Raw genomic sequence first — 21,084 nt, forward strand, 5'->3', positions numbered from 1 at the left:
TTGTGCTTTATTTGCTTGAAATGCGTCGTGCTGCGTGCATGAACGAACAAAATGGAAGAGAAAGAAATCTGTTTTGAGAAAAACAAGAATGCTAAGTGGAGGTTTTTTTTCAGTTTTCCAATCCATTAGCACATAGAATGGATGTTCACATTCCCGTCTTTACTCTAGACAGCAAAAACAAATTAAACCTACAAAATGTCTGATCCAGAAAGGAGCAAGGAAATCAAGGAAATGGGAACAGCAGTAATCTATCAAAGCTGTTAGTGCATAGACATCTAGCTAGTCAGCCCCGAGTACAACACAAGCCCACTCAATAAACCCCCTGAGTGTGTGGTTCACTTTCCACAGGCAGAAAATGATGATATCCGGTCATTTGCATCACATCACCGGCTTCAGGCTGCATCACATCCGGCTGTGATTGGGAGTCCCATGGGGCGGCACACAATTGGCCCAGCGTCGTCCGGGTTTGGCCATCATTGTAAATAAGAATTTGTTCTTAACTGACTTGCCGAGTTAAATAAAAGGTTCAATCAAATTTAAATATATATTAAAGAAATGTGATTAATTAAATCTCTGAGAACTGTTGTACTATGACCATCTATAAGATCTTGAAGATGGATGGTGATGTAATGGGACTCCCAATTTGAAGCATTAGATCAGTTACACACTATCTATAATGCAATCTTAACGCATCAGACGCTGTTACACCAGAGGTGCATACGCAGTTCGGTCATTAAAATCCTAAACTCTTATCTTCAGAGTAAGTGAGGACAATGGCTAGGTCTCTTGACAGAATGTGGATGAAAGTTGGAGGATAAATCAAATACCTGATTCCCAAACAGGTTGAATCCATTGATAGCCTCGAGAGCAGCTTTAGCCAGCCCCACAGAACTGCAAAAGAAAGAACATGTTTAAGAAACCCAATATAAACCTGAAAGCACTAATGGTATTTATAATTGAAATATCATAGGACACACATTTTCTGATCTGTTCCATGGCTCCAAGTTATATGCAAGACTAACATACACAGGTTACTTAATATTCAGTTGAAGTTTACATACACCTTTGCCAAATACTTAATATTTAAACTACGTTTTTCACAATTCCTGACATTTAATCCTAGTAAAAATTCCATGTCTTAGGTCAGTTAGGATCACCACTTTATTGAGGTCGGGGCTTTGTGTTGGCCACTCCAATACCTTGACTTTGTTGTCCTTAAGCTATTTTGCTACAACTTTGGAAGTATGCTTGGGGTCAATGTCCATTTGGAAGACCCATTTGCGACCTAACATTAACTTACTGACTGATGTCTTGAGATGTTGCTTCAATATATTCGCATACTTTTCCTCCTCATGATGCCATCTATTCTGTGAAGTGCACCAGTCCCTCTTGCAGCAAAGCACCCCCACAACATGATGCTGCCACCCCCGTGCTTCACGGTTGGGATGGTGTTCTTTGGCTTGCAAGCCCCCCCTTTTTTCCTCCAAACATAACAATGGTCTTTATGGCCATTTTTGTTTCATCAGACCAGAGGACATTTCTCCAAAAAGTACAATCTTTGTCCCCATGTGCAGTTGGAAACCGTAGTCTGTTTTATGGCGGTTTGGAGCAGTGGCTTCTTCCTTGCTGAGCGGCCTTTCAGGTTATGTCAATACTACTCGTTTTACTGTGGATATAGATACCTTTGTACAGGTTTCCTCCAGCATCTTCACAAGGTCCTTAGCTGTTGTTCTGGGATTTATTTTCACTTTTCGCACCAAAGTACGTTATCTCTAAGAGACAGAACACGTCTCCTTCCTGAGCGGTATGACGGCTGCGTGGTCCCATGGTGTTTATACTTGCGTTCTATTGTTTGTACAGATGAACTTGGTACCTTCAGGCATTTGGAAATTGCTCCCAAGGATGAACCAGACTTGTGGAGGTCTGCAATTCTTTTTCTGAGGTCTTGGCTGATTTCTTCTGATTTTCCCATGATGTCAAGCAAAGAGGCACTGAGTTTGAAGGTAGGCCTTGAAATAGATCCACAGGTACACCTCCAATTGACTGAAATGATGTAAATGAGCCTAACAGAAGCTTCTAAAGCCATGACATCATTTTCTGGAATTTTCCAAGCTGTTTAAAAAGGCACAGTCAACTTAGTATGTGAACTTCTGACCCACTGGAATTGCGAGTGAATTATTAGTGAAAGTGAATTATTAGTGAAATAATTTGTCTGTAAACAATTGTTGGAAAAATGACTTGTGTCATGCATGAAGTAGATGTCCTAACCAACTTGGAAATATTAGAGTTTGTTAACAAGAAATGTGTGGAGTGGTTGAAAAATGAGTTTTAATGACTCCAACCTAAGTGTATGTAAACTTCAACTGGAGATACTTTATAAATGGGGGTTTGGTTAAACTTTTTATGAACCCCCTATGTACAAGGCACATGACTCCCAAAACAAACACTCCTTGCCTTGTAACGAGCCTTACAATTATACTGTAAAATGCCTACAAGTATACATTTGAATAGTTTAATAATGTAATGCAAACAGATGACTTGTAGATTTAATTGTTGCTGAAATCATTGTGCACTTTACTATGCAGAGAAAATAGCAGTGCATTTCCTTTCCCTCTTAATAGGTCTCTATAAAAGGAAGACGACGACGTGGCAAGGAGAGTTGCAAGATACACCGACAAGTAAAAAAGGTGTTCAATCCCACAAACACAGGGCCTAAACCGATACAAAAATGCAGAAAAATAACAGAACATAGTTGAAACCAGCTTTCCCAAAACACAACTTCAGCTCCCTCTCTGACAAAATCAGCAGCAATGATCACAATCAAGCAACATGAGGCCTTTTTTGAAAGTCTATTGATTTTCTGTCCGAACTTGCCTGGACATAATGCGTAAGAGCTGTCAACAGTTCTGAGTGAGCGTGACGCCTTGGTCGAAGGTTGAAAACATTGAATGTGCACACAGTGCTGTAGTTTCAGGGAGCAGGGTGGGCATTGGTTTGATAATAGTAACAAGTTGCAGACAACAAGCACAACACAGTATCTTGTCATACAATTTTTACAAAAGGGAGAAACATACATACACTAACGTACTATTCTATGATGTAATTCATCCTGACTGATGTTGACAGCTTCTGTCAACACGTCCCAATGAGTGCAGTTCGGTTGAAACCTACTATAGGTTAGAAACCTAACGCAGTTGAACAAAGCTAAATATTAGAATTAAGTTGCTCTATATTTTAACTTGGCGAGAGATTGCCAAGGGGTAACCAAGCTCGATAGGACTACAGCTTAGCCATTTTTGCACAAACTCAATACCATCTAGGATTGATGACATTAACATTGTTTTATAATGACTGCCATTTTCCTTTCAGCCGAGCTTGAATATCATGATTCAATTCTCTAGATGAAGGCATTCATCACAGCTTTCCCTGACACTCAGCCACACACAGGCCTACGTACCCATCGGCAGTCTGGTACACTGAGTTAATGGAACAGTCCCCCCCCCATTGTAACCGCGCCCCTGAAACTTGGTGAATGACTCCGCATGAAGATAATGAACTCAGAAAGTAAAAAGTTGTTATTCTGCCCCCGCAATTGCTCTCTGTTTACATTACTGCATTTTAATGTGTATTATGGAAACTGAACTACAAATCAGTCATTCTGAATTTGACTAATGGACATGGTGTCGAAGTATTGTCTATGTAGAATGCAAAGTCAGATTTTTTTCTCTAGGAAATGGTGGTAAGTTGCAACCAATTTTGCTACATTCTTTAGAAGAAACCAATGTTTTCCAGAGATAAGGGACAGAGGAAACAGAATCATTATCGAGGTCTTGGGAGAGGGAGAGGCAGTTCTACTGCTCCAATGATAGGTCATCGACATTACCTTTACTACCCTAAAATATATCCTCTTTTTTTTTTGTGGAGAGATTAACACATTCCATGTGTGGAGACTGTCTAGCAATGTGTTCATATCTTTATAAATCAAAGTATTCACTAGAGGAGGACAAGACAGACCTGGAGTGCAGCTCAGTGCTTCCATTGTTGTACTTGCTCCCTCTCTCCCACATTCCAAAGTCAGGCACTCTGTACGCCCTCTCTACACAGAACACCAGGTTCTGGATGAAAGATACCTGCAGAGGTAGAAAACACGACAATATCACATGAACGAGATCTCTCAATCTCAACATTGAACGCTTTCTCCCTGGAATTAAACTGTACTGTGTAATCATATTGTCAAAAGAAGAGCTCATGCAACTTCGGGAAGAATGTACTCACATTTAAATGGAATAAACTATTCTCTCATTTCATGCACATTTTCAGTAAGTTATTTATTGAATAAAACACATTAACATTTTGCCCCTGATGGAATTAACATTTGTGTGCCCCAAGTTAAAAGACAAACATCACCCAGTCACATGGGTAGTCAAAACCATGTCCTTAATTTCATCTGGAACAAGGAGGAATGGCTCTTCTCTATGTGCAGATGCCACCATGGCCTTTTTTTTTGCCTTTACCTCCCTTATCTCACCTCATTTGCTCACATCGTATATAGACTTGTTTCTACTGTATTATTGACTGTATGTTTGTTTTACTCCATGTGTAACTCTGTGTCGTTGTATGTGTCAAACTGCTTTGCTTTATCTTGGCCAGGTCGCAGTTGTAAATGAGAACTTGTTCTCAACTTGCCCACCTGGTTAAATCAAGATGAAATAAAAAAAAAGAGACGGAAACTTCACAAAAATATTTTTAAATTATGACTTAAGAGGCCATGAAGGAAAAATGTGAAAGTACTGGGGGAGATGTGACTGACAACAGGTAAACAGACAGGGCCTAAAGTGTACAAAAATGGGACAGGCAAGGAGAGAAGACAGGGAACTAAACAGAGCCACTGAAATAAGGACATTGCGGGTTATTTTATTTTGGGCTTTAATAGAATGATTAATGTAAGGATCTTGATTACCTTTTTTATTGAGAAAAAAAAAAGAAGTACAACACAAAACATACAAAAGACAACAATACCGACTCACACAAACATCAACGACATCACACCTGCTCAGACCCACCTGGTCTCACCCCTATCTACTCAAACTGCGCCATTTTGTTCCTCTCTGTCACCCACGCACGTTCAATATTTAGAGAAAGAAGCATAGGATTTTTCAATTTGTCTTAACGACTGAGAGGTATCTTTCTGGAATCTTGATAGTATCATCGTGAACGTTGGGCGCATACACAAAACACACACACACACACAAAGCATCTACCTGTATTAATACTGCAAGATTCAATTGTATTGAACTTCCAGTCGGGAAAATATACTGAACCACTGCTAAGAGCCAAAATTGGAATAATGAGAATACCAAAAGATGCATTTAAATGCGGTGCAGAAATGACACACATTAAGAGTCCCATTTCCTGTTTATTTGTTCTGATGTAGATTAATAAAAGGATACATGCTCGTTGATTTCATGTTCATGCCCTTTACTTGTATTACGCAGCTCAATAAGCACTATTTAAATGTGCAAATTAGGTCTGCTTTGCAAATAGGACTGGCCCCATTGAAGCTACACAGGCAATTTGTTTGCCGTTGGGGGAAAAAAAAATATATATATATTTAATGTGAGGCTTTCAATTTTCTGTAAACAAAGTGAATGCTCACTGTAATTGCTTCCGGGCATAATGTTCTAGAACAGCTCTATTTTTGAAGATAAGTCTGGATCAAAAAAAAAAGAAAGCTTTTTCTGAAGGCAATAATTTCACCCCTGTGCCTAAAAGTAAATCTCCCAGTGAGCAGACAACTGAATTAAGAGATGGAATTAATGAATTTCAAATCTCCCAAAGGGCTATAAGAGAATTAACAGCACTTACGGCTGCAGCCACCTTAAAGGACCACTATAACGAAGGAGTTGCTATTACTTTAGCTGTCCGTTTTACTAGGCCTCCAACTCAATAATTTGCTCACCAATGAAAAAGGGTGCTGCATAAGTTAGTGTAAGTCAAGAGGCAGGTGTATTGAATTTTAAAACCGTTACATAGTCATCAAATCATCACATGTAAATAGCTGCGTTTCTAAAGATGCATGGACCGTTAACTACTGCTTATTCAGCTGCTGTCTCTACGATTAACTGTCTCAGGGCACTTTGGCACACAGGAGCTTTCTTGGCTTGCGTTGTTTATAGTCTTGTCCGTATGTTCGTTTCTGCTCCCTGTTGACACTGGGTTTCCCCTTAGGTTGATCATACTCTATTACCCCCCCCCCCATCGAATCACTATGAAGAAGCCATGCTGCGTAAGAGTTGTGCTCCGCAGACAGACGTGTTCTTTCTGAGAGAGAGGTCACGTGCCTAAGGCCAGTGGGCCGTACCTCATCCGTGTTGTAGATGATCTGGAGGCCGGAGCAGACCATCTCCACCAAATAGAGCAGGAAGAGGGACAAGGCATCAATCTGACGGAGGGAGACGGTATTTACAATGGTGAAGAGCGTGAGACCGGAATCCGTTCGGACTTTATGCATTATCATGACAATGTTTGTGAGCGGGTTTACCTGTAGGTGATGGTAGTCATCGTAGGACAGAATCTCATCTCCTGTGTCGACATTGAATATTGAGTGCAGGCACTTGGAGGGGCTGGGGTCCTGTTTGAATTCCTCCACCTGAAATAGAATGAAGGTGAAGAAAGAGAGTGAAAGGAAGAGAAAAAGAGAACGAAAGGGCAAATAAAAGAGGAGTCAGTCCATAAAATAAATCAATATATATATATATATATATATATATATATATATATATATACACACACACACCTTACTCACTGGGCATATTTCAATTATTTATCCTATCCTCACAAAAAGGTACGTGAGGTGAAAACCGGGACTAGGATGGCTCATGGATATTCCACTGCGTCATCACTAGCACACACACTAGAATTTTGAATGAATGGCTCTGAAGACATGAGCAAACCGCTGGTATGCATGAATAACAGACATACCATTTATTTATATCGTGGTGCATTAAGCAATTATTGAGTCATGCCAAAGATGTACACATATGACTTCTCCTCCTCAAACCATCCCAGGTCAGATTTGCGTGATACACATAGAACAGTTACACTCTGTTTGAGTTTGCTTCACATGGTACATTATTTTGTGCCAACATTTGGCACTGACTGAACCAATAACTGTTCCGTTCCAAAATAGCCTAACATTTGTATTGAAAGTGCATTTCCACAATAGTGCTGTTTATGAATCTTGCCAAATGTCACTGTGTGTCAGTGAGTGTGTGTGATCTTAGCGTGAAATGGTTCCGGAGCTAAATCTGTCAGAAAACATTTGAGAAGCTTGTGTCGTGTGGCTAATTCGTTAAGACTGTGTTTAGTTTCATTGGTACATTGTGGTAAACTTTGATGCCCTCTCTTTAATGGCTCTGTAGTTGTTTAAAAAAATAAATAAAAAATGTGCTTCCTAGTCGCTCTGTATTGTGGGTCCATTAAAAATGGCATGTTCTCTGTGAATGCCAGAGACAGATGTTAATGAGCGCTGCACTGTGTAATTAACTGAAGAAACGGTGCATTATAATTAAGACACAGAAAAGCTTTCCCATAAATTAGGTCGTCAAGGTCATGAGCAAATGAAACAAAACCATTTCAAAAGCCAACAGAGATGTGCAATTACAGACCAGAACAAGACCAGTGTTCTATTGTACTAAAGCTGCTTTCATAGAGGTCTTTAAACAATATAGACGCTGATATTTTGACTGAACGGTCTGCTCAGATGCTTTAAACAAAAGGGTTCTGTTGAGGCAGAAACCATTTGGAAACATCTATATTATTCCATCCACATAGAGATACAACCAGTCCAAGCGCGAGATAATAAACCACTGAAGCGTGAGAACAGAGAAGATCAGTAAAAGGAGAGATCTTCATCCCCCCCCCATTAGTGACAGTTTCTGTGTTTGCTAAAAATCTATATTCATTACTGGATAATGGCATTTGTTTAGATCACTAAGAATGAACTACAGTGTTTCCTGTGGTCTGACGTTTCGTTTGTGGACTCACCTTGTCAGACTGGCGCATGTAACAGTAGAGGATGCCCCTCATGCACTTGATGGCTGAGTGCTCCAACTCATGGGTGCGTCCCATGTCATCATCGATGCGTCTGCACGACAGGGTTGATCGCCGCCATGTGCCACAATGAGATGGAGGGAAAAAAACGGCCCAACGAGCAGAAGAGCATGTTAAATCATCCTAAATTATCCTACTTTTCACCACACACAATTACTAGGGTCTGGTTATCCTGTCTGTGCATATATTAAATGGTACATATTACATGGGGACAACCTATTGTATTTGTACACAGTCATAGACAGGTTTTAAATCATTTTAGGACATTAATGACAGTTGTGACATTATTGACAGTTGTTATTCCTATTCCTAAGACAAGCAAGGACATACTACATTCCAATTGACCTCTCATCAAAATCACACTTGAAAATGACCCAAATGCTTCCAGTATACTGTTGACATAAACAATGGCATCTACATTGCATTTGGAAGGTAGTCAGACCTGTTCCCTTTTTCCACATTTTGTAACTTAATAACATTAATCTAAAATGGATAAAAAAAAAAAAAATCCTCAATCTACACACAATAACAAAACGAAAACAGGTTTAGACATTCTTGGAAATTTGGTAAATAAAAAACAGAAATACCTTATTTACATAAGTATTCAAATCAAATCATATTTGTCATTACAGTGAAATGTTTACTTACAAGCCCTTAACCAACAATGCAGTTAAGAAAAAAAGTGTTAAAGAAAGTATTTACTAAAATAAACTGAAGTAAGAAATAAATAAAATAAAAACTAATTAAGAAGCAACAATAAAATATCAATAGCGAGGCTATATACAGGGGGTACCGGTACAGAGTCAATGTGCGGGGGCACAGGTTAGTCAAGGTAATTTAGTTAATATGTACATAGAACAGAACAGTCTATGACTGTGGTGGCTGGAGTCATTGGCAATTTTTTGGGCCTTCCTCTGACACTACCTGGTAAAGAGGTCCTGGATAGCAGGAAGCTTGGCCCCAGTAATGTACTTGGCCATACACACTACCCTCTGTAGTGCCTTGCGTGCCTTGCCTTGCCTTGTCAGAGGCCAAGCAGTTGCCATACCAGGCGGTGATGCAACCAGTCAGGATGCTCTCGATATTCAGACCCTTTGCTATGAGACTCGAAATTGAGCTCATGTGCATCCTGTTTCCAAATATAGGTGTGCCAAACTTGTAGCATCATACCCAAGAAGACTCAAGGCTGGAATCGCTGCCAAAGGAGCTTCAACAAAGTACTGAATAAAGGGTCTGGATACTTATGTAAATATTTCAGTCTTTTTCATGAATTCAATTTTTTTTTTTCTAAAAACCTGTTTTTGCTTTGTCAGTATGGGGTATTTTGTGTACTGTAGACTGATGAGGGGGGGGGGACTATTGAATACATTTTTGAATAAGGCTGTAAAATAACAAAATGTGGAAAAAGTGAAGGGGTCTGAATACTTTCGAATGCACTGCAAGTAGACCTCGTATGTTTTCATTAATGACATTCACTTACTTTGAAACATACATTTCCACCAGTGCATGGGCATCTGCCCATCCATCCACCCATTTACTCCAATATAAAGCACCCACTCCAGTCCTCTCTAGTCACATGGGAGGGTAAGTAATGGTTTGGGCCTGTGCTGTCAGATTGGAGTCGTCTTAATTAAATTCCTGTGACAATTTTAACAGGAAGAAACCATGACGAATGAGTAGGCCCCTCTGGTCTACTTGAACATTCTATTTTTACTCTCGTGTCCCGTTGGAGAAAAAAAATGCACACCCGTGGGTTTCGAAAGAGCACTTGGTTAGAAGGTCTAGTGGAGAAAGTCCCTGACTATTTTGAGTATCTCAGAGCTCCCCTTGAACTGTATGAAGTGAAGGACACATTACCACAAAGGGAAAAAAGTGACCTGTTTTATAATCAGATACAGAATCAACAGAATGTCTGAAGGCGAGAGCATTGTGCCTGGGGACTAGAGAAAAATTAAAAGGAAATATGGTGCAGCTGAAGTCCCCCCCCCCCCCCCCCTCCCTCAATTTTTCGGGGCATGTGCTCTACATGATGCCAAAAGCGTTCTACAGGGATGCTGGCCCATGTTGACTCCAATGCTTCCCACAGTTGTGTCAAGTTGGCTGGATGCTCTTTGGGTGGTGGATCATTCTTGATACACGCGGGAAACTGTTGAGCGTGGAAAAACCCTGCAGCGTTGCAGTTCTTGACACAAACCGGTGAGCCTGGCAAATACTGCCATACCCCGTTCAAAGGCACTTAAATCTTTTGTCTTGTCCATTCGCCCTCTGAATGACACACATACACAAGCCATGTCTCAATTGTCTCAAGGCTTTAAAAATCCTTCTTTAACCCGTCTCCTCCTCTTCATCGACACTGATTGAAGTGGATTTAACAAGTGACATCCATAAGGGATCATAGACTGACCAGGTGAAAGCTATGTCATGGAAAGAGTAGGTATTCCTAATGTTTTCTGCACTCTGTGTAGTCTGGATGCTGCAGCAGCAGCAGTACATGCCAATGCGCAGCACCCCCTTGGCGTTACAAAAGCCGTCTGCTTTGATTAAGAATATCGGTCCCTGATGGAGCCCATTAACTAAGGTTGTACTAGATTCATTACTAAGATCAACTTTAATATACAGTGAGCTAAGGTGGCTGTAGATGTGTGTGTGTGTGTGTGTGTGTGTGTGTGTGTGTGTGTGTGTGTGTGTGTGTGTGTGTGTGTGTCACCTGTAAGCTAAAGCCAGGGCCCAGGAACTGGCTGCACAGTACAGGGAGTCCCGCACCTTGGCTTCCTTGCAGCTGGAACATGTCTTGGTAGGGAAGAGGCCAGTGGTAGGGCTCTGGTAGTTCAGAATGGTGGTCTTCACTAGAGACAGAAACAAGGGAGATACAGGTGATCCCTCAGCCTTTAAAGGCTCAGTACAGTCAAAACTATATGTTCCTGTATTTTGCATAATATTGTCCAACAGCTGACGAAACTAACATTGATCAGTGTTATTTCCTGATAGTTGCTGGTAAGAAATACCATCTCCACAGCAGCTTCTAATCAGCCTGTTTGCATGGGTGGGAGTTTAGGCTTGCGTGGTGACATAACCATGTGGTTAATTGGTTAATAGACCAATAACAAAGAGAGTTCCAAACCGCTCTCCACACTCCCAGACAGTCCCGGACCAGTCCCAGACAGTCCTAGCTAAATTCTTGCTTGATAAATAGTTTTTAGACCATTGTAGTGGACAACTGTTGCAGTAAGTTACCCAGAAATGGTTTGATATAAAAAATATAAAAAAATCAGAAAAATTGTGAAATGGAATGCAATATAAAGGTATGTTAGCAGCTGTATATTGTGTAGTTATTGCTGTAAAACCAGACATCCTAACAAGGTGTGTTACTGCACATGTGAAGGTGACATTAACTTTGGCTTCAGGTCACATACTGTACATTACAGAGTGACACAAATGTTTATCTTCATGCAAATCCTCTAAATAGTATTTTGTTTGAATAAAAAGTCACACTAAAACAGAAGGCCTGGAATCACAGGAATGTATTTGTCACCACACCACCATCTACCCTTCCCCGTCCTCCCTCACCGACTAATAATCTGTCTGAACAGGGTACTTAATTTTTCATCGCCACGTTATGCCAGAGCAAATGAAGGGGGACATCCATTCTGCGAGATCGTTTGGTTACAGGGAGTCCGGGTCAATTCAAAGAGACAAAGTCAGCATTGCCAGGATAAAGAGGTGGGGGGAATTAAGCAGAATATTAATAAACTCCCTTCAGTAACTCGGAAGTGACAATTACTTTGACCCCCAGAGGCTGCTTGGGAAAAAACACATTAAAAAAAGTACAGTGCTTCTTCTGACTAGGATTCATATGTTATTAACGGCAATATAATGTATTTGAGGCACATCAAAGAGAAAAAATGGCACCTTAGTAAGACTCCTCTGAATCAAAACCACGGTTAAAATATGTTATTATTCTCTAACTCCAAAAGACACAACAACACTCTAGATGCAAATAAACTGAGATTGGAGTTGCTCAGCCTCATATCATCCACCGACCTAATGACCCACTAAATCAACAGCTAACGCTTTAGACACAGTCTATGTGAAAGAAAGAAAGAAAGAAAGAAAGAAAGAAAGAAAGAAAGAAAGAAAGAAAGAAAGAAAGAAAGAAAGAAAGAAAGAAAGAAAGAAAGAAAGAAAGAAAGAAAGAAAGAAAGAAAGAAAGAAAGAAAGAAAGAAAGAAAGAAAGAAAGAAAGAAAGAAAGAAAGAAAGAAAGAAAGAAAGAAAGAAAGAAAGAAAGAAAGAAAGAAAGAAAGAAAGAAAGAAAGAAAGAAAGAAAGAAAGAAAGAAAGAAAGAAAGAAAGAAAGAAAGAAAGAAAGAAAGAAAGAAAGAAAGAAAGAAAGAAAGAAAGAAAGAAAGAAAGAAAGAAAGAAAGAAAGAAAGAAAGAAAGAAAGAAAGAAAGAAAGAAAGAAAGAAAGAAAGAAAGAAAGAAAGAAAGAAAGAAAGAAAGAAAGAAAGAAAGAAAGAAAGAAAGAAAGAAAGAAAGAAAGAAAGAAAGAAAGAAAGAAAGAAAGAAAGAAAGAAAGAAAGAAAGAAAGAAAGAAAGAAAGAAAGAAAGAAAGAAAGAAAGAAAGAAAGAAGAAAGAAAGAAAGAAAGAAAGAAAGAAAGAAAGAAAGAAAGAAAGAAAGAAAGAAAGAAAGAAAGAAAGAAAGAAAGAAAGAAAGAAAAGAAAGAAAGAAAGAAAGAAAAAGAAAGAACAAATGAGAGCTAAGAGACCTCCACAACAAAACATAAAACTTACTCTACCATTTCTTAAATCTCCCCGAGCCAGTCAGATAGCAGCCCTGCGCCTCCACTATAATCAAGTGGGAGAATAAAATAAAGAGGCACTGGAGTGTGGCCACATTACCACATAAATAAGAAACCTGAGGCCCGCACAGGAGAAAAATAAGACAAACTGTGAGGGACAGTGATATCCCTAATGTCGTTTGCTCAGAAATGAGAGAGAATTGGTCCACACTGAATCATAAGCGCATGTAATGCCACTGGCTTTACAACTGCACTATTTTTTAGTAGATAGAGAAAGATCTGAGTCGTCATTTACCCATGAAGTACAAAAAAGGGGGGGGGGGGATTCATCCCACGTGCATTGGCGATAACAACTGCTGCTTTGCTCCCTGCTTAAATTGCTGCGTACCGACCACAAAATTAAGCAAGAACATTTCAACATATTGTCATCTCACGGAGAACGTTTCCAAGAGAGCAACATGCATGTTACTGTCACAGTACTCTTTCGTACATTGCTAGTAGAATAAAATCACTCACCAAGGGCAATCTAAAGCTTTCAGAATTTCGACCAATCTGACGGAGCAGAAAAAGGCATGGGAAAAGCACTGTGTCAAATATTACTATAATATAGCCTACATCACAAAAAGTGTACTGGCACATTATTTCAAAAGCTAAAATTGCATCCGTTTACTGTGAAGAACAAAACATGCACCAAACATATAAAAGCTACAGTGGTAACAATGAACGCAAAATTCATGGAGTAATGAGAGTGATTCATTTTCACCCGGGGAGCTCAGGTGGTGAGAAACACTGATAGGTTGTTCTCTTTGGGGATGTCTGTCACCATGAGTTCACACTGGTTTCAGATGAGGGACCAGTTGCTCCCCTAGTGTCTTTCACTTGGCTGCTTTTCCTGTAGCATCCTCAAATAACCCTCGCTGTCTCTTTGTCTTATACTAGCCTATGGGAGCGGGATACAAACATAATACAACCCTTGGGATTTTCAAACATGAAACCATATTGATAAACTATGCTCCCCAAGAACATGGGGAACATCTTTGAGAACTCATTGAAGTATCTTTGTTGCCCGTCTTCAGTAGAACAAACATTTGTTTCTTCTCTCTTCAAATAGGCTCACAACATAAAATATAATAGAAGCTGTATTGCCCTTGAAAAGTAATTTGTCTTGAACATAGATATTGCATTTGGACCACAGCCCCAGGTCACAGCAAAGCACATATCACAATATCCTTCATAAAATGACTACGTAATACAATACACTTCCTCTGTTTCCAAACTGAGCAAAGGGAGATGTGCCATTAAAGAAAGGAAGCCATGAAATAAGTTGCCAGGCTGTATCCATGCCCCCCTGTCATCATCACAACTGACCAATGGGGTGTGACATGTCTGCCAATGGTACGGTAACCTGTGACAATTGCATGGCTCTATTTTCGGCTGGTGTTAAGGCAGCGCTAGTGTCAAATGCACGTTAGTTTGAAATTTCGTCATGTAAAAATTGGCGCACTGGCATTTTCCAGCCCCAATGCCAGGTTCGTCAATTTATCTGTCTTAAATATCAGCTTGCATACGCTCAGATGGGCATGGTGGAAATATTTGAGGTGTGTCCTTAAAAACATGATCCAAAGTGCTAATTTCAGGCAGCGCTGATAGGGATATTTAAGACCAATCAAAAGCTGGTTTTAGCCGTATGAATTTTGACAGTGGAAACGCAGCCGATCCAGCCGTGACGCACACTGCCCATGGAACAAGAGTAGCCTAATGTGCTTTTGGTCGCCTGTATACTTCGTATTTAGAAACATAAAAAAACAAATATGTTATTACATTTAGTATTATTTGATTAAAAACCAAGCATAACCTCCCCTCCTCTCAATTAAGGCTTTTTTTGTGTGCCCAATGCAATTGTCGATAAAGGACTTGGCTCCTGAGACCGCTTGGAAATAAATCTTAAATCACCAAAGCCTTATTCAAATATCAAGTCTGAGAGGAGTAAAACAGTGAGCTGACATTCACTTTTTATCTATGCATTGTAGGCAGGCCCACAATATTTTAGCCATGCAGGTCCCGCTTTGGATTTATAGATGTGTGTAAAAACCATCCATATTCTGCATTGTTTTAATATTCTATGCCCACAGAGAGAACTTATCTGGCCTGTAAGTGTGACAAAGCCTATTTAAAACAAGTTGTTTCTTTGTTTTGTTTCTAATTTTAATTCTTAGTTATCTTTTTAGGCCTTAATAATTGTGACAGTGAAAATAGAGAAAATATTTCTGACACACCACTGAACCAAAAGCACTACTGCCTACACTTAGATTTACCATTGTGTCCATATTTCAGAGTAACATACACAATTCTATCCATATTTCAGAGTAACATACAACATTCTATCCATATTTCAGAGTAACATACAAAATTCTATCCATATTTCAGAGTAACATACAAAATTCTATCCATATTTCAGAGTAACATACAACATTCTATCCATATTTCAGAGTAACATACAAAATTCTATCCATATTTCAGAGTAACATACAACATTCTATCCATATTTCAGAGTAACATACAAAATTCTATCCATATTTCAGAGTAACATACACAATTCTATCCATATTTCAGAGTAACATACAAAATTCTATCCATATTTCAGAGTAACATACAAAATTCTATCCATATTTCAGAGTAACATACAACATTCTATCCATATTTCAGAGTAACATACAACATTCTATCCATATTTCAGAGTAACATACAACATTCTATCCATATTTCAGAGTAACATACAACATTCTATCCATATTTCAGAGTAACATACAACTTTCTATCCATATTTCAGAGTAACATACAAAATTCTATCCATATTTCAGAGTAACATACACAATTCTATCCATATTTCAGAGTAACATACAACATTCTATCCATATTTCAGAGTAACATACAAAATTCTATCCATATTTCAGAGTAACATACAACATTCTATCCATATTTCAGAGTAACATACAACATTCTATCCATATTTCAGAGTAACATACAACATTCTATCCATATTTCAGAGTAACATACAACATTCTATCCATATTTCAGAGTAACATACAACATTCTATCCATATTTCAGAGTAACATACAAAATTCTATCCATATTTCAGAGTAACATACAACATTCTATCCATATTTCAGAGTAACATACAACATTCTATCCATATTTCAGAGTAACATACAACATTCTATCCATATTTCAAACACAAATACTTCAAAAGGTACACCACCTACAAATAGAAAAATAAACTTGAAAGGACCTCACCTTTGAGGAGATCTTCAAAACAAGGATTTTAAATACTAAGTACTTTAAACATAATCACAGTGCTCACCTGCATTGTAGTAACGGTCAAGTCTCTCCCATAGTGGCTCATCCTCCCGGTGGAGAATGGAGAGCTTGAGAGGTTCATAGATGGAGCCTGAGGAGAGATACAAAACACAATTATTTACAGAACATGAATTGCTGAGCCAGAGCTCAATTGGAGTTCATTTGTTCATGTCTCAGGCGCCTCTGTGATACTTTCCCACACACTACAGTAAATATATGTCATAGAAAGACCCCCATGAACACTTGGGGAGTAGTTGGCTGTAAGACTGATGCTACAAAAGGTTTCTAGTTATCAGCAATTCTATCTTAAATCTTCAGAAGCAAATCTATTTAGACCTAAATGCTAAACATATTTTACAGAATGTTGTTTTTAGATAATGCTGTTAATGAAGACTTTAGCTACACAAGGGACTGAAGAACATCATCATAAACACATGGTCAAAATAATTCAGTATCAGCCATGTTTTTTGTGATTTCCGTCAGAATACAATGAACAGTCCTGGTCCCACAAAAACCACAATGCATTGACGCATGCAATCACGACAAGGCCCCATTTCCAACTCACATTTAGTCACTGCAAATACCAAAACAAATCTCCAGCATGAAGTGTGATTTCCTACGCTGAGCACAAATTTAAAATATAATGGAACTTGCCATCATTTCTTCAGAGCAAAGTGAATTTCAGGGGAACCCCATCTGTTGGACCACTATTTCAGACACATTTTTACTTTGGAGTGATTTACATTTTAATGGGATCAATCTTTGGGTCAATACCTCAGGTACTGGCAAAAAAAAAAAATCCAAATTTCCAGTCAAATTACCATAATTTCCATCAGCTTTTAAGTGGCAGGGACAAAGCCATCGCTTTTCAAGATAACTCTGCAAAGGCAGTGCGAGGCTAATATGCAAATGAAAGGTTTTATTTAATTTCTACTGAATAGAAACACGGATTGAAGTATGTGGTTGCTTGGAAATATTGTGTGATTAATTTCACTGAGAGAGTTCAATATTTGTTAATACTAGGTTTAGTACTGTATACTGGTTAGTATAATTTTCTATTTCCATTAAACAATATAAGTACAATAGTTGTACTATCTTTGGTGGAAACCCTAGGGAGAGACTGTGAATCATAGTTGCAGCAAAAAATGAATTATAACGTGAATTATAACAACTTGGATCATTTTTAGATACAGTAGTGTATACCATATTTTACCTCACAAAATATACCCCATGAATTGAACGTAGCAGCCTACATCCACGACAGGTATATTGGTATAGCATCCTGACCAAGCCACGTAAGACAGCATTAATAGTGTATCACAGCATTTTCAGCATATCATACCATTCACCTGAAGAAAACTGAACACAGGAGGTTGGTGGTACCTTAATTGGGGAGGACAGGCGTGTGATAAATCCTGATGTGGAAAAGTTTCCATGTGTTTGATGCCATTCGGTCCGTTTTATTTTATTTAACCAGGTAAGTTGACTCATTTACAGCAGCGACCTGGGGAATAGTTACAGGGGAGAGGAGGGATAAATGAGCCAATTGTAAGCTGGGGATGATTAGGTGACCATGATGGCGTGAGAGCCAGATTGGGAATTTAGCCAGGCCACCGGGGTTATCACTCCTACTCTTGCGATAAGTGCCATTGGATCTTTTAGTGACCACAGAGAGTCAGGACTCCTGTTCAACATCCCATCAGCAAGATGGCACCCTACACAGGGCAATCATTGACCTGGGGCATTGGGACATTTTTTTTTTACCAGAGGAAAGGGTGCCTACTACTGGCCCTCCAACACCACTTCCAGCAGCATCTGTTCTCCCATCCAGGGTCTGACCAGAACCAACCCTGCTTAGCTTCAGAAGCAAGCCAGCAGTGGGATGCAGGGTGGTATGCTGCTTGCCATCCTCCCCTCAGCAGCCTCCACTGAAACTGACATATGATACTAGGGTGGTAGAGTAATACAAAACTCTGGCTGGCATGATTATTAATTGAAATGTATCATTTGGAGTGGTGTCATCCTGAGAATTTTCTCATATAATGATATACAAGAATTACACTCGATTGAATCAAAATTTAGTTCAACCAAATTTGAAAGGCTTTGGGTTTGGGTGTGCTTACCTACCTCTATAAAAAAAAAAAAAAAAAAAAAACATTTTGCCAGTTAAGTTGATTGAGAACACATTCTCATTTACATCAACGACCTGGAGAATAGTTACATAAGCTCAATTCACTACTTACCATATCTTTTAAGTTTCCGAGGAGCTTTGGAAATCTCACATTCCGAACTGGCCATTTTCAAAAGGTGAGGTAAAGGGCAATCGTCTCTGAGCTAAATTACAAATCTACAGCAATTCACAGGAGGGTTAGTAGAGCGGATTAAGAAGAAAAACAAAATCAATCAGAAATCACAAAGCAAGTTAATATTGGGTGGCTACAAAACAGACAAATGACAACACATTAATATGCCATGTAGCCTACAATGATCATTAAAAGATTAGCCTACTTGGAAATTATTTGTATGTTGGCATATGATAGTTAAGATGAGTTATGACGGTTTGAATTAGCCTAATGTCTGAATGTGTCTGTTTTCAAATACAGTCTGCTGTAAATGTGTATACATATTTTCAGGCATTCATTCGTCAAACTATAATGTTTTTTTTATGAGTGATACTAAACAAATAAACTATTATGATGATAAAGTATTTCTTAAATAACCAACTATTGCATGAGGCCTTTAATTGACAGCAGGCTTGATTAACCATTGATCATAATCAAAATCAGTATACGAGCTTTATGACTTCAGATTGAAAACATGGACATAGGCAAAGCCCGCGAGTGATTACACCTCCCACCCCCCTTGCTCAAGGGCACTTTAACAGATTTTTCACCCAGTCTGCTCGGGGATTCAAACCAGCGGCCTTTCAGTTACTGGCCCAATGCTCTTAACTGCTAGGCTACCCGCCATATTTGATTGTGTCTCAATATAATCAAGGTATGAAATTATTATTTTCCAATATAATCTCTTTCGGACTCAAGATGATTCACACCGACAAAAAAAACAGGTCCTACCCCTGCACTGTCTATGTGAACAGGTTGCCATGTTGGCAAGTGTAATGGCAGTTAGCCTGATGAACATAGCCTACATCAGGGGAGGCCGGTGGGAGGAGCTACAGTGGGGAGAACAAGTATTTGATAACCTGCAAAATCGGCAGTGTTTCCTACTTACAAAGCATGTAAAGGTCTGTAATTTTTGTCATAGGTACACTTCAACTGTGAGAGACGGAATCTAAACCAATCCAGAAAATCACATTGTATGATTTTTAAGTAATTCATTTGCATGACATAAGTATTTGATCACCTACCAACCAGTAAGAATTCCGGCTCTCACAGACCTGTTAGTTTTTCTTTAAGAAGCCCACCTGTTCTCCACTCATTACCTGTATTAACTGCACCTGTTTGAACTCGTTACCTGTATAAAAGACACCTGTCCACACACTCAATCAAATAGACTCCAACCTCTCCAAAATGGCCAAGCCCAGAGAGCTGTGTAAGGACATCAGGGTTAAATTGTAGACCTGCACAAGGCTGGGATGGGCTACAGTACAATAGGCAAGCAGCTTGGTGAGAAGGCAACAACTGTTGGCGCAATTAGTAGAAAATGAAAGAAGTTCAAGATGACGGTCAATCTCCCTCGGTCTGGGGCTCCATGCAAGATCTCACCTCGTGGGGCATCAATGATCATGAGGAAGGTGAGGGATCAGCCCAGAACTACACGGCAGGACCTGGTCAATGACCTGAAGAGAGCTGGGACCACAGTCTCAAAGAAAACCATTAGTAACACACTACGCCGTCATGGATTAAAATCCTGCAGCGCTCGCAAGGTCCCCCTGCTCAAGCCAGCGCATGTCCAGGGCCATCTGAAGTTTGCCAATGACCATCTGGATGATCCAGAGGAGGAATGGGAGAAGGTCATGTGGTCTGATGAGACAAAAATAGAGCTTTTTGGTCTAAACTCCACTCGCCGTGTTTGGAGGAAGAAGGATGAGTACCCCCAAGAACACCATCCCAACCGTGAAGCATGGAGGTGGAAACATCATTCTTTGGGGATGCTTTTCTGCAAAAGAGACAGGACGACTGCACCGTATTGAGGGGAGGATGGATGGGGCCATGTATCACGAGATCTTGGCCAACAACCTCCTTCCCTCAGTAAGAGCATTGAAAATGGGTCGTGGCTGGGTCTTCCAGCATGACAACGACCCGAAACACACAGCCAGGGCAACTAAGGAGTGGCTCCGTAAGAAGCATCTCAAGGTCCTGGAGTGGCCTAGCCAGTCTCCAGACCTGAACCCAACAGAAAATCTTTGGAGGGAGCTGAAAGTCCGTATTGCCCAGCGACAGCCCCGAAACATGAAGGATCTGGAGAAGGTCTGTATGGAGGAGTGGGCCAAAATCCCTGCTGCAGTGTGTGCAAACCTGGTCAATAACTACAGGAAACATATGATCTCTGTAATTGCAAACACAGGTTTCTGTACCAAATATTAAAGTTCTGCTTTTCTGATGTATCAAATACTTGTCATGCAATAAAATGCAAATTAATTACTTAAAAATCATACAATGTGATTTTCTAGATTTTTGTTTTAGATTCCATGTCTCACAGTTGTCTTACAGACCTCTACATGCTTTAAGTAGGAAATACTGCCGATTTTGCAGGTTATCAAATACTTGTTCTCCCCACAGTATGAGTATGAGGCTCGCTGGAATGGTATTCAAATTGCGTTAACCACGTTTGACTCGGTTTCATTTATTCCACT

The 21,084-nt window shown here is 39.6% G+C and overlaps 1 protein-coding gene across 14 annotated transcripts in view; it reads right to left on the reverse strand.

Annotated features, from left to right (window-relative positions):
* The window catches only part of phkb (phosphorylase kinase, beta), a 59,595-nt gene that overhangs the window by 38,049 nt on the left and 462 nt on the right, over positions 1 to 21,084 (reverse strand). For 4 of the 14 annotated variants that reach the window (XR_016492225.1, XM_036963410.2, XM_036963411.2 and 1 more), the window contains exons 2-8: positions 16,273 to 16,359; positions 10,820 to 10,958; positions 8,047 to 8,146; positions 6,542 to 6,649; positions 6,362 to 6,442; positions 4,015 to 4,130; positions 828 to 891 (exon numbers count right to left, since the gene is read on the reverse strand). Coding sequence is in view for 11 of the 14 variants with exons in the window: in XM_036963410.2 (XP_036819305.1) it covers positions 828 to 891; positions 4,015 to 4,130; positions 6,362 to 6,442; positions 6,542 to 6,649; positions 8,047 to 8,146; positions 10,820 to 10,958; positions 16,273 to 16,359 (695 nt within the window). In the remaining 3 variants the exon portion in view is untranslated. Of the gene's footprint in view, positions 1 to 827; positions 892 to 4,014; positions 4,131 to 6,361; positions 6,443 to 6,541; positions 6,650 to 8,046; positions 8,147 to 10,819; positions 10,959 to 16,272; positions 16,360 to 17,651; positions 17,773 to 18,511; positions 18,616 to 21,084 lie in introns of all 14 variants that reach the window. The other 10 variants (XR_016492227.1, XM_090222111.1, XM_090222108.1 and 7 more) reach the window with 5 other exon arrangements.

The sequence above is a fragment of the Oncorhynchus mykiss genome, chromosome 26 (genome assembly GCF_057628025.1).
Source record: "Oncorhynchus mykiss isolate SJ-2025 chromosome 26, ASM5762802v1, whole genome shotgun sequence".
NCBI classification, from domain to species: Eukaryota; Metazoa; Chordata; class Actinopteri; order Salmoniformes; family Salmonidae; genus Oncorhynchus; species Oncorhynchus mykiss.